The 13,228-nt window shown below is 39.0% G+C and overlaps 2 protein-coding genes across 3 annotated transcripts; both read left to right on the top strand.

Moving 5' to 3' along the window:
• The first annotated feature begins 417 nt into the window (after positions 1–417).
• tmem106a (transmembrane protein 106A) lies at positions 418–6,547 on the top strand. 2 transcript variants are annotated; one of them, XM_055042892.1, is made up of 8 exons: positions 418–588; positions 2,050–2,224; positions 2,427–2,490; positions 2,574–2,724; positions 3,579–3,719; positions 3,997–4,040; positions 4,170–4,223; positions 6,182–6,547. In XM_055042892.1, exons 2-8 carry the CDS (start codon positions 2,059–2,061, stop codon positions 6,291–6,293), a joined length of 732 nt encoding a protein of 243 aa, XP_054898867.1. In that variant the 5' UTR covers positions 418–588; positions 2,050–2,058; the 3' UTR covers positions 6,294–6,547. The 2 variants fall into 2 exon arrangements, with proteins under 2 accessions (XP_054898867.1, XP_054898868.1); XM_055042893.1 differs by having other exon boundaries at positions 2,032–2,224.
• A 921-nt stretch (positions 6,548–7,468) lies between these two features.
• arl4d (ADP-ribosylation factor-like 4D) lies at positions 7,469–12,389 on the top strand. The gene is made up of 2 exons (XM_055042898.1): positions 7,469–7,883; positions 9,396–12,389. Exon 2 carries the CDS (start codon positions 9,500–9,502, stop codon positions 10,103–10,105), a length of 606 nt encoding a protein of 201 aa, XP_054898873.1. The 5' UTR covers positions 7,469–7,883; positions 9,396–9,499; the 3' UTR covers positions 10,106–12,389.
• The last annotated feature ends 839 nt before the right edge of the window (positions 12,390–13,228 follow it).

The following is a 13,228-nucleotide window of genomic DNA, read 5'->3' as shown; positions in this document are numbered from 1 at the left end:
AACTTGGCTTTGGTTAATGTATTTTAGGGCATTTTAGTATCAAATCACATGTATTTATATAGCACATTAGAGTACGACTGTAACTTTGCCAAAGTGCTGCACACAGAAAAATAACAGTAGATCCAACATAAAAGAAAATACGATCCCAGTAGAAATGGAAAAAACAAGAAGCTCAACAAACGCATCTGACTGTCGCATTATTAAAAGCCAAATATGTTTCAAAAAGTGACTTTAAAAACACCAAGAGTTGAACCTAAAAAATTATAGATATTTTATTTTTTTGTTTTTCTTTTCCTTTATTTTCTTTTCCATCAAAAAGAGGGGATTGCGCAATCCCCCGTACGTAGTGGCGTAACACTGTTAAGTACACAAGGAAAAAAAAAGTGGACAACTCCGCCCCCATGTGATCCTCAATACAGGAAGTGAGAAGAAGGAAGTTAATTCTCCTTTGCTGTTTTGGTTGCATTGACGGGACAAAGGAGAAAATAAATGCGTTTTTTTAAAGGGAGAACTGACACGGCAGACGTTTTATGAATTCACTCTGGACACCAGCTTGGAATCAGAAGCTGCAGCAGCCAAGTTGTGAAGGTGAGAATAAAAGTCCGTCTTATTAAATGACAGTCATGCTGCGTGCGGCTGGAGGGAGATCATGCCATTTAACCAGCATAAGAGCCTTTCTTCGAATAAAACATGACTTCATAACATTATGGAATATGAAAGAACTGAAACTTTTGTTGTTTGTAGGCCAGCTCACATTCCTGAAGTTCCCATCAACAGAAGAACTGCAGATAAAAGTTATTTTATGAAGTCTGGTCCAGCACAAGTTAAAAAGCTTTGATTCAATCAACTTGTCTGCTTGTTTATTTTTTACTTGTCAGTAAAATGTAATAACTACATAAACCTTACGTTTATGAAGATGTAATACAGAAGGAAGAAACACTAACTGTCATTAGAGGGGTATGGAGCCTATCTCTAGTGGTTATTGGTTGTCAGTTCATCCTAGATTAACACAGACTTTTTTTAATCTATGCATTAGTTATTTTTGAAATGGGCTGTTGCTCAGGGTGATATTAAAACGGGGCTGTGCACAAGCGTAAGACAAAAATTATAACTTATCTTGAAGTTGTACATGCCACAGATTTTTGCTTATTGCTCTAATGCATGTGCAGTCACTCCGTGCTTGCTGTTGCACTCTGTTATTTGGAGATCAATTAACCCTACATGCACTGCAATTCTTGGAGCGAACCTTTGCATACAAGGAATGCCTTACCTTTGTATGCAAAGGTAGGGTTTGAATTCAATGCAGATAGACTCCACTAGGATTTGACCTAATTGCTAAAAGAAAAAATACACTGCTGTCAACTGGAACCTGGTTCCAACTTGTGTCAGTCCACTTGAGACTAGTTGGAACTAGTGTTAGTTGCAATAACAGTTGCAGTTTTGGAGTATGGCCTTATTGGCTTTATGCATAGAGGCCAAAGGTTTTGAAATTGTTTATTTGCAAAATAGCTCAAGTTTGGTCAGACTAAATGGAATACATCAATGAATATCTATTTTCAACGTTGTATCTCTGCGTGTTTATCTCATTGCCTTGTTGGAAGGGAAACTTTTTTCCCAGTTTCAATTCTTTCACAACTTTCAACAGGTTTTATTCCAGGCTAAAGAATAGCCTTATTCCAGGGCTAAGGCTATTCCTTGGCCCTTTCTGTGCTAAGCAATAGCACAGAAAGTCTGATTTTGTGTCTCAGCTGGTCAGAGACATTAGAGTAAAAGGGGCTGAAAGCGAATGCATTTAAGAGGAGAAAAACAATTATCAAATAATTTAAGATGTATACTTGGCTTTGTCGACAAGATTCCTGGGCACCTTCTGCATCCATTTACGTCATAAGGTCTGACATGTGCTGGAGGAATGACCTTTTATGACGTTTAAAGGTTTTGTGGGGAAATCAGGTTGAATATGTAACAGAGTAGGACCTGATGCAGCTGTTTTTTTGTTTTTTTTGGTTAAGTTTCTTGTTTGTCTTGTTTAAGATGGACTTTGTCTGTTAGTAAAGGGTCATGGCGCCACCGGGGCACAGCAACAGGATAGGAGTAAATCCTGAGATAACAAAAACGATGGAGAACGCCAAAAACCTCAAACAGGTTCCTCAGTACGGCAGTATCAATGGAGGCTCCTCTAGCGACAGCTGCCCAACATGCAAAGGCACCGGAAGAATTCCCAGAGGTTGGTCTTACTTTTCCAGCAAAAAATCTTTGTTCAGTTGTTTTATCTGTTATCTGTTTCTTGCTGTAGCTAGCTGGAATGAAATGCTTTCATTTCCCTCTCCGCAACAAAGGAAACCATAACTGTTTTGGTGCTTTCATTTCTCCATTATGTCCAGTAAAAACAAAACTTTATATTCCCCTTATTATTGTTGTACCGACAGGCCAGCAAGATCAGCTCCTGGCAGTAATACCATGCAATGATGTGCGGCTGCAACCCAGACGCACGTACGCGATACACCATTTAAATGTTTCAGCATTAGGTTCATGTTTATTCCTGGATGCTAATAAAGCCTGTTTTTGGATTTCAGGAAACTGTATGTGTGCATCTCCATGGGTTTGAGTATTTTTCTTTGCGGCCTGATCCTCTTTTTCTTCCCGCGGAGCGTCACGCTCACGCCTGTGTCCGTGCTGTCAGTCATGGTCTACTTCACACCGGACTCTGTCGAAATGGAGGTCAAAGTAAGTGATGGCGACAACAAAACTCCAGCCACCCACACTAACAGGAAAAAGGCAGATTTTTTTTTTTTTTCAGTAATGCAATTTAAAAAGTGAAACTATAGGAAACTCTAGATTTACTACACACAGCAAGTTATGATTCAAGTATTTATTTCTGGTAGGGAGTTGATTTTCTGCGTGCCCATTCATCAAACAACAAATACTATCAACCAGCATCACAGACAATATCATGAGAAACATTGCTAATGGTTTTATGTTGTTAACCACAGCAATAGCAGCAGGTGCAAAAGAGACCCTCTTGGTCTTCTCTGCATGCACTTTTAGCTTTGTGACCCGAGAGAAGCAGCTGAAAACCTCCAAGAAGAGCATGGCGTGAACATGACATAACAGAGGTTGCTTTCCTCAACACCTGACTTGTTGAGAATAGGTTAAGTTTGACAGTAAAAGGAAGTGTGAAGTGCTTAGAAATTTGTTTCTGAACAGTTGCTCTAACTTTAGATTTGATAAAACATTGTTGACCAGCAGCTGCAAGTTCCCAACAGTTAGCCTTAGCCTTTCTTTAGACAATGGTTTCCAAAGCATACACTGCGCTTTATTTTCTTTTTGATAAATAAGTCTGAATGGTGTTTTCCTACACCAAAGCATATTGTAGCTAAATTTCTGATTTTGTATTTAAACATGCGCCTCACAGGCTTCTCAAGCTGTCATAGTTTTAAGGTTTAATGTGAGATAGACGTGGAAGGCATTCACATGACAGACAGCAGGTGTTATATGGTGGGTAAAGTCCCGACACTTTTATAGCTGTGCAAAACTTGTCCCAGTTTCTCTCTCTACTGACTGCATGTTTTCTGCTCCAGAATCTCTTCAACATGACCAACGAGAACTTTGTCCCGGTTCAGATTGCTGAGTTCTCCATGCAGGGTGTGGTCAATGAAATTGTGGCGGGTCATACCAAAATAACCAACATGACGGCAATACAGCTTCGATCACAAAAACCGGTGAGTGTCACCCAGGCTAAAAGTGCTAGTGATATGCAGTGGCATTTATTATTTTTTGTTCTTTAAGACACATACACACTCACATATATATATATATATATATATATATATATATATATATATCCCATCCCAAAACTATATATATATATATATTTAAATTGGTTGCACTGAAAATCTAATTTAAAGGGGTTAAATACGAAAATAAGGACGACCTATACTTTTTACACGGTCCTCTATTTGTCTCACAAGTTTCTTACCTGCTTGTTGGTTTTTGCAGTACATTGTTCAAATCAACCTGCTGCTTGAAGACACAGGCTTAAAGTAAGAACAAAACTTGATTTTCACCACGTTGCAGAAACATTTGAAGAAAACTCTCAATCTACACCCACTTTCTATTGTCTGAATGTGTGGATTCAGCAGATGTCACCGCTTTGTGTTTGCCTCTTTCAGCAATTACTGCAAGTCAAGTACTATCAAGATCCACACGTTGTTCCTGAAGTTGCAGTAAGTCTCAATCTCAATGTCAAAATCAACCCAAAGAGGCAGGCCAGTCAGCTTATCTCAAAAATGTAACACTTCTCTGCAGCTGTGTGACAAACCAAAGCCATAAAAAGGGCCAATGTAGATAAAGTTCCTATCTTCAAATCCTTAAATCTATAATGTTGTCTTCAGAAAGCAAGCAAGGACAGTGTAACTCAGAGTTGCTTTTGTGTTCTTAGAAATAAGGAAAGGATGAAAAAATCTGAGCTACAAAATGATGGTTGGCATTTTTAAATGTCTCTTCAGTTTTGCCCTGGGGGGAATAAAAGGCCACTTCTGCTTTTCCATTTAGCAGAAGCATTTTACCACAAGACTCCTTTCATTCGAGTTTCAGAAGCAAATGCATGCATCAAATTTAGACGAGCAGTGGAGAATGAGAAAATTATTATCTTAATATATATCTTAATATAATAATCATATGAAAACTGTATTTTGTATATACCTGGCCTATGTTTTCACATTCTCAAACATTTTCAGAGGACAAAAGTGAAAATTGAAGAAATTGTTAAGAAGGTGTACTTTTACTTTTTTGACTTGAATTACTCAAATGAGTAGGGGTGTAATTGTACACATTCATAGCAGCAATATCAAAGAAAATAATCAAATAAACAGTGTTGTTTTATATCTGAACATATGCAATGTTTTCTATCCAAACTTACCTGGCCCTGTGCAACAAATTAATCAACCCAGGAATAACCTATGATGAACCATATTCTTTTCATTTCTCCTTTTACTATCTACACTTAGACCCAATTGCTGCCTGTTTTGTAGATTTAAGAAATAACATTTGTAGTACTTGTCAGACAACATGAAGTGGACCACAATTTCTCACAAAAAAAGAAAGACATCATCCCTTGATGTAAAGAAATTCAAGAACAAATGAGAAATAAAGTCATTTATGTCTATGCAGTCAGGAAAGCCATTTGTAAGACTTTGGGATTCCATTCTGCCGTAATCAGAGCCATTAACTTCTACAGAGAAACAATTTAGCCAAGGTGAACCATCCCAATAGTGGTCAGGCTGCCAAAATTACTGCAAGAGTCCATCAAAACTTGCCCAGGATTTCCAAGGTGCTGCAGATCTCAGTTAGGGTCAACATTCATGATTCAGCAGATTAATAAAATTGTAAATGGGTTAAAACCAGCATCCATGAGGGATGTCCAAATAAAAAAACCACTGCTGATCCAACAGATCTTGCCTCACATTTGCCAGGAAATATCTTAATGGTGCACAAGACTTTCAGGGAAATTGTCTGTGAAGCGAATGGAAAATAGTGGAAGGGTTTTGAAGATGTATCTCCCATAACATCTCATGCAGCATTTTAATAAAATAACATCATACATACAATTAAACATGGTGGCATTGGTGTGATGGACTCGTACTGCTTTTTTTCTTGTAGACCTAGATAATTTGCTGTAATTGATGGAACCATGAATTCTGCTGGCTGGCAGACAATCCTGAAGAAGAATTTGTAATTACCTGTTTGTGACCTTAAGCTCAATCTCACATTGGGACTCTGATCTTTAGAACACCACCAGCAAGTTCACCTCTGAGTTACTAATGCAAATAGGTTGGATGATTGGCAGTGACCTAGTCCAAGTCTGGACTTCAGTCCAACTAATGCATGTGGGAAGATCTTAAAGATTCTGGTGATGACTAAAGAAGTCTCCAGTGTGGCTCTGTTAAATAAAACAAAAACAGGGATTTAGTCAGGTTGACTTTGACTAATGTGAGCATTTCTCTGATGATTTAAAACTTTTAATTATGACCAAAAAAGGAAAAAGCTGAAAAATGATAGTTAAGTTGGCATATTTTTTCAAGACTGTAGATAGATTTAATCATATTAAAACAGTTTAATATGATTAAAATTATTAATTGATTTTTGACATTCATGTTTTTTTTTTTCTTTTCTTTTCACCCAGAATAACCATGAACATTGCCTATCTGTCTCACACGGAGCAGCTTTCACAGGACGTTTTCGAGTACATTGATTGTGGGAATAATTCAACCACACCACATCCCGTGAGATCATAAAATTCTCATGAAAACACAGAACTTGTTCTTTCATCCTTGTAATGTGATTTATTACTGTTAAAATGATATCACTATATTATTTTAGCTGTCCAAAAGTGTTTAATCAGCCACAGCCATATTTTATCACAGATTACGTAAGCTCTTGTTTTCAATTTTTGTATTTTAATTATTTGTTTCGTATCAGAGTTGACTTCTGTTAATCCTGATTTCATTTGCACTTTATTAAACTGTGATATTTATCCAAGGCTCCTTCAGATTGTTTCCTTCCTTCTTTCTTTACTTCCTTTCTTTGTGATGCAATGAGATGCAATGCAAGAGCATCGGGTTTTAGTTTTTCATGACGATAAACAAAAAATAATTGGGAATGCAGCCAAAGTTTGGACAGTTCTGTTACTTATCTTTGTTTTTAAGTACACTTGCCACAAGGTGGAGCCAAAGCTACAGATAGCTCATGAGTACAATATTCTTTACTAAATAGTGCTGTTAAAAGGGTACATGGTATATAATATGCAGAGACTCAGAGAGTTACATAAATACCACTTTATTTCTTATGTAAATATAAAGTTTTAATTTCCTCTACAGAATCTTCTTTTCCCTGTATTGTTTTTCTTTGATAATTAATTTCTTTGTACACAAAAACTCATGTTTATCCTCTAAAATTATTTTTCTTATTCACTTAAATAAATTTCATTTTCATTATAAAAAAGTGATGGAAATCCCATTCTGTGTACATTAGAAAGATCCACAGAAGTTTTATGTAAAGGTTTTCTTGTTCTGATGGAGGGAAATCTAAAACAGAGCAATCATATTTATTGTGTTTCAAGTGCATACTAGGATAATTTTGAAAAACAATTGCGTGACTTACAAAAGTATTTGTAACCCTTGAACTTTATTACAACACGGGCTTGTATGTATGTTATTGGAAACACAAAAACGAGAACAGCTGAAATTTAAGTAGAATGGCTCATGTGTATCAGGATGTCAATGGCTCATGGTTTCTGAACATTTAAAAAATATATGCTTTTGTGTCTCTTTTACTCTTGTACCTTTTCTCTCGGAAAGCTATCAGAAGTCTCCTACAGAGTGTGAAATTTAATCTATGTATAAACTTGACTACTCTATGACTATTCTCAGCAATGGGACAAAAATTGAACTTTTGGTTTCCCTTTTTGGTACATGCACATCTCTTTGTTTTGTAAAAGTAGCATATCAATCTACATTCATCTCCACTGCAAAACAATGTGATGGAAGCATTACAGCACTTTTTTTCTTTCTGTATTTTAATTGTTTGTTACTTTAATCTTCATCTCATAAGCACTAATGGAAAAATATAAACCAGGCCATGTGAGCGCCTCATCTTGCCCTGCAGTTCATTGTTTCCGCCTGCAGGGGGCGCGGAGCAGCCCTCCAGGTGTCCGTGACGTCACCCGGGCTGAAGGTGGTTTTTCGCTTGAGAGTCTCCAGGATTCCTCAGTCAGAGAGGAGCAGCAGAGGGAGAGACGACTGGACGGCTGCAGCACACACAGGGGAAAAAAATAATAAGAATTGTTTCTCGGCTGTGGATGAACGTTCCTCCCAGCATTTTATCAGGTATGGACGTTCATAATTATTTTTGGCGTCAGCGCGAGCTCGTATTTTAAAGCTGGAAGTCGTGCTTGCGGTTTTAGCTTACAGAAAATATAAGATAAACCGCTGAAGTTGCTTAGCTGATTATTTTTCGCTTTATAACAAGAATAAACAGGCACCTGACTGGATGGGGATGTTCTATCGGAAGAGACGAAGGAGACCGCTCTCTCACCTTTACAATTAAATGCAGTCAGGGGTCAAAATCATCAGACCAGATCAGAAAAATGACAGTGCAATTTCTCTGCTTCCCTGCGTCTTCTCCGTCACCCTCTTAAAACTAACCCTGGAATGATCAATGTAGGGTCTGGAAGAACAACGCTGCCTTGTTGTCCACTTGTAATGGCTGTAGGCTGTCCAGAGGCAGCTGTGTGATGTGTATCAGGATGTCAACAACAACCGGATTAGATAGAGCTGCTGCCGCCGCCGCTGCGGCTTCAGTGAGCAAAGGGAAGCTGTGGATACATATTGCTTCCCCTGGATTGCAATCAATCAGCCTGGAGGAAAAGCCTTTCTGCTTTAACCGCCTTAAGCGGATTAGGCAGGGCAAATAAGACTCTAAAACAACCACAGACGCCCAATTAACTGTTGTTTGGCTCTGTAATGCGGGACGGAATACTCAAATGGATATTATTTCATATAGCTTAATCTCCATGGCATTATGGGTGAATCCAGTTTGAGCTGAGTAAAGTATTCATACTGCATCCAAGTTTTCCTCGTGTCCCGTTAGAACAGTGACCTCATTGGGATTTGATGTGATGCAGAAACAGAGAATACTGCGTGTGAAAAGACATAAAAAAATTCAGAAAACCGTTGAGTACTTTCATGTCCATATACAAATTAAATGTATGTTTTATTTTGCTGCAATCTTAGCTTAGTACTCTCGGCTTTGTGCTATTGCAAAGTTGAATATTTGCTCTTTCCTCTTTGCAAAATAATTCAAAAGCCCACTTAGACTGAACAAAGAGAATCTATGAACATACATTTTGTCCATATGTGAGAATGTGGCATTTTCACTTATGAACATTGTTTATTAATCGCGTAGTTACTAAGACTCAGTGGGTCCTCTGAGTTTCATTTAGTGGTGTCCAAGTGAAAATATACCAAATCCACACTGTACTTTTCAGATTTTATTTGCAAATACAATTTTTTTATCTTTTTTTTTCTTTATTTCTCACTTATTAATTAGGTTTCTTTAATCTATTAAATAAAATCTAAAAAAAAACAACTAATTAAAGTTTGTTGCAATGTGAGACAAATAGACAGAAGCTTTTAAAAGTCAATGTAAACCTTGAGAACTTCGTTTTCTAGTCGAATGATAGAGTGATCTGATAAAGTTACATCAGATCTTGAATTCCTAACTTTTCCACTTTCGTTGACTGTTTGACATTGAAATACTCCTCACATTTCAAACAAGCTGAACTTATCTTCTCATTAAATGTTAACCAAGCTTTCTCTCTCTCTCTTTGCTTTGATAAGGTCATCAACTAGTCCCGCCTGCCTGTGAGGAGCTGCAAGTGAGAAGGGATTAAATCAGGAATCTGCCACCTCTCCTCAGTGGGTGCGAATTCTTGGTTCGAATCATGGGGAACCAGCTGACTGATATTGCCCCCAACACATCGTTCCTGCCAAGCTTCCAGTGTCTTCACGTGGTGGTGATCGGTCTGGACTCGGCTGGGAAGACCTCCCTGCTCTACAGGCTTAAACTGAAGGAGTTTGTGAAAACCATCCCCACCAAGGGCTTCAACACAGAGAAGATCAAGGTGGCAGTGGGAGCGTCCCGGACCACAAACTTCCAGGTCTGGGATGTGGGCGGCCAGGAGAAACTCCGGCCCCTGTGGAAGTCCTACACCCGTCGAACGGACGGGATAGTGTTTGTCGTGGACTCCACCGAACTGGAGCGTCTGGAGGAGGCTAAGGTGGAACTCCATAAGATCACCCGCACCTCCGAGAACCAGGGGGTGCCGGTGCTGATCCTGGCCAACAAACAGGACCTGGACTCAGCCTTGTCCGTTGGCGAGGTGGAGAAGCTGCTGGCCGTGCACGAACTCGGCATCTACACGCTGTACCAAGTGCAGGGCTGCAGCGCTGTGGACGGCCAGGGGCTGCAAACGGGCCTGGAGAAACTCTACGAGATGATCCTGAAGCGGAAGAAGACGGTGAAACACAGTCGAAATAGGAAGAGATGAACTCTCTCCTCAGGGATTGTTGACATTACCCCCAAGGAGATGCTCTCAGTGTTGGGACACTTCCAGGCTTAATGAGCCCCTTATTTTTCCGAAGGAGAGCAATTTGTGCCAACAGAGTAAGACCATTTACAAACTGTCTTTCAGGGATCAGCAGAAATGGACTTGCTCATAACACCGAAGCAGTATTGACTTTCTTGGTGGTGCAGTCGCTGAAAGCCGAGCTTAATGATTTGACATTGACAGCAGTTAGTCATCACTAAGTGCTTGTTTATGCCAGATTTAAAGACGATTTCCAACAAGAACCAACACATTTATATGGCAGGATTCTGGTGAAGAAAACCATCACTGGCTTTCATGGAAAGGCTGTTTTTTATCCTCTCTGAAATATTTATTCAGTGCTTAAGTGTGCGTGCTGGACAGAAGGCAGATGTTCCCTAATAATGCGACATGAAGCAGTGTTTTGTGGTTTCACAGTATTAATAATTCACCTAAAGAAAGCACATTCCTGTTATCAGCACATGCAGATGTTAAGTTTCAGCTGCTTTGATTCAAGTGTTTATAAAAACTGTACATTTTTGTAAATTTGGAGACTGAATAAATTCTAAGAGCCGTATGAAAAAATGTGCTATCACCATTTCGTTTTTAGGTGACCATAAATGATTTATTTAAAATCAAAAGCTCACACAAGCAAGATTATTTTTCAAAAGCTCTTCAAGTAAGTCAATTCTTCTGCTATAGAGGGTGCGTGTAAGGTTACTGTGATTGCAGCAGAGCACAAAGAAACTAATGAAATGGATATTTCCCTCCGGGGTTAACTTGATCTGAAGGAGTCTCTACGAAACTGCAGCTAACAAGAAATACATGCTGTTCTTTCACTATATTCACAAAATGTGCGCCCAATGACCATTTAGCCCTTAAAGCCCTTAAAGCCCTGAATTATGGCCGTTTTTACTATTTGTGGTGCAGTAAACGAGGCCATCACAGGGACAACTGTGCCCTTCCCTTCCCCCACTGGAGACGAAACAATCCGTTTAGTTTGATTCCCACCTTCTGTTGTCTGCTCACTGCTGCAACTAATTGTTGCAGTTTCAAATCTGTTGCTGTATTTTGCTTTTATTGTCACGTTAATGTGCACCACCCAGGGCTGTTTTTTTGCATTCAAAGAAAATAGGTTATTCTGAGTAAATAAATTAACTGCAGTTAACTTTTTGGTTGTTAAAGATGCTTTTTTTTTCACTTCTAATGACTGGGGTTTATGATGAAAAAAGTACTGGGTGTTAAAGTATCAGACTAGCTATTTCAAAGTAGTGTTACTCAAACCTTTTAAAGATTTGAGAACACCTTTCCTAGAACCAAATCAGGACCCCCTTTTCTGCTGCGCAATGTCTTACTGTATGTATTATTATTATTATTATTTTTTTTAATTACAAATAAATATCTGAAAAGTGCAAAATCCTTTTGCATTGAGCCTCCCTACAGACCTTCTCTGTTAAAAAGTTAGGTTGCATGTGGAGCATTTGCGACCCTCAGCTTTCATGCCCTGCCTCTGCAGTGCCAACCAAATCAATTGGATTTTTGTTGGCACTTATAGGACGCTATCACCTTCCTTCCACTTCACAAGTACACACTATATTGTGTTTGCCTACCTCATAAAATTCCAAATACATTGATGTCCCTGGTTGTTATGTCACAAAATGTGGAAATAAATTCAAACTTATGGTTTCAGGGGATTTAAAGCGGCGTTTCTTTGGGAAAATGAGTCACATTTTTCAATGGTGAAGTCCCTCATTAGAGCTGCAGAGAGTTATAAACCAGTCAAGGTAAAATGCATATTAGAAATTTTGAGACTGTGTGTAGAAGGATAGAGGCCGAAAGGACCCACCCAGTAAGTTGTTGTCAACTTGAGAAATGTTGGAATAACATGAATCAAGGTGTGAACGGGAGTGAAACCAGATGAGCAAAGATGAAAGGGCAGCGTGCTGGTAGCTGCTGCCTGGGGCCGTCACCTCGGCCTGATGGTGGTCCGTCCACGCTGGTTCAGAATACCAGGAGAAAAATGTATCAACGGCTTCAGAGATTCACAGAGAGTGATTTTTAAAGGGGATGTGAGTGTTATGAAACTCACTTTTCATGAGGAAAAAACACAGAACAGTACCCCTTACTGCTTGCTTTACACTCCTGTGCACTAATGGGTTTCTGAATGCCACATTTCTCATTTGATGTCACACAAAGACACTGGTATTTGTAGCAGGTCTGAAACTGCATTCAGAGATGGGATGTCTAGCTGTGGAAAATAAAAGGTTAGACATTTTAGACCAAAATGTGTATGCGTGTGTGTGTTGGTGTGTGTGTGTGTGTGTGTGTGTGGGTGCTGCATCTTATTTTCACCTGACAATGATGCCATAACAGCTTGTTATCCAGTAGCATGCCTCCAGCCAGGCATCCAGGAAGTCGAGCCACTTGCTCACACGTGACTGCAGCGACACACACTTGGAGAGACCCAGAAAAGCAGGCACATATTTTAACTTCTGTGACCTCCTTGTCTTCTTTATTCACAGCGGTGAGCTCATTAGAAGTTTCAAGGGTGTCTTTTGCAGAATCATCTTGACACAGCAGCTGGTGCTGGAATAAATTTGCATTAAGATATGCCTCTTGCAACAGTATCAGTCAGATGAAGCTAAACACCCAAATATTCTACAATTGTATCTGTCCAGAATCGAGGTGCTGTTTTGTGTTTGGCAGTATCTCAGCAAGCAGTGGAGCAAACCAGAGGACCCACATGGCTCATTCACACTTAACATTCTTTGAATGTTTCTGACACATGTTGTGCAGACTTCCTGCTTTCTCTAGGTTGTAGACATCGCAGACAAGCAAATGCTTAAGCCAGAAGTCGAGAAAAGCCACTGAGATTCAAAAGTTTGACCCAACCCAGATAATACACGTAAATGGCATGGCTGTTGTTTCGAAAAAAAAGTCTCCTTATGCATGAGATAAGCAATAAACCTTTTAAATTTCATCCATAAATTGAAAAAGATAATTTTATAAATTAAACCCTGAGTGGCCTTATATGCATTTTTTTTTATTTTATATTATTATTTTTAGGTTTCCAGGTTGGATACATAA

Source organism: Poeciliopsis prolifica, unplaced genomic scaffold (assembly GCF_027474105.1).
Source record: "Poeciliopsis prolifica strain line A6 unplaced genomic scaffold, Auburn_PproV2 SCAFFOLD018, whole genome shotgun sequence".
Lineage (NCBI taxonomy): Eukaryota > Metazoa > Chordata > Actinopteri > Cyprinodontiformes > Poeciliidae > Poeciliopsis > Poeciliopsis prolifica.
This window is presented reverse-complemented; position numbering and strand designations above follow the sequence as displayed.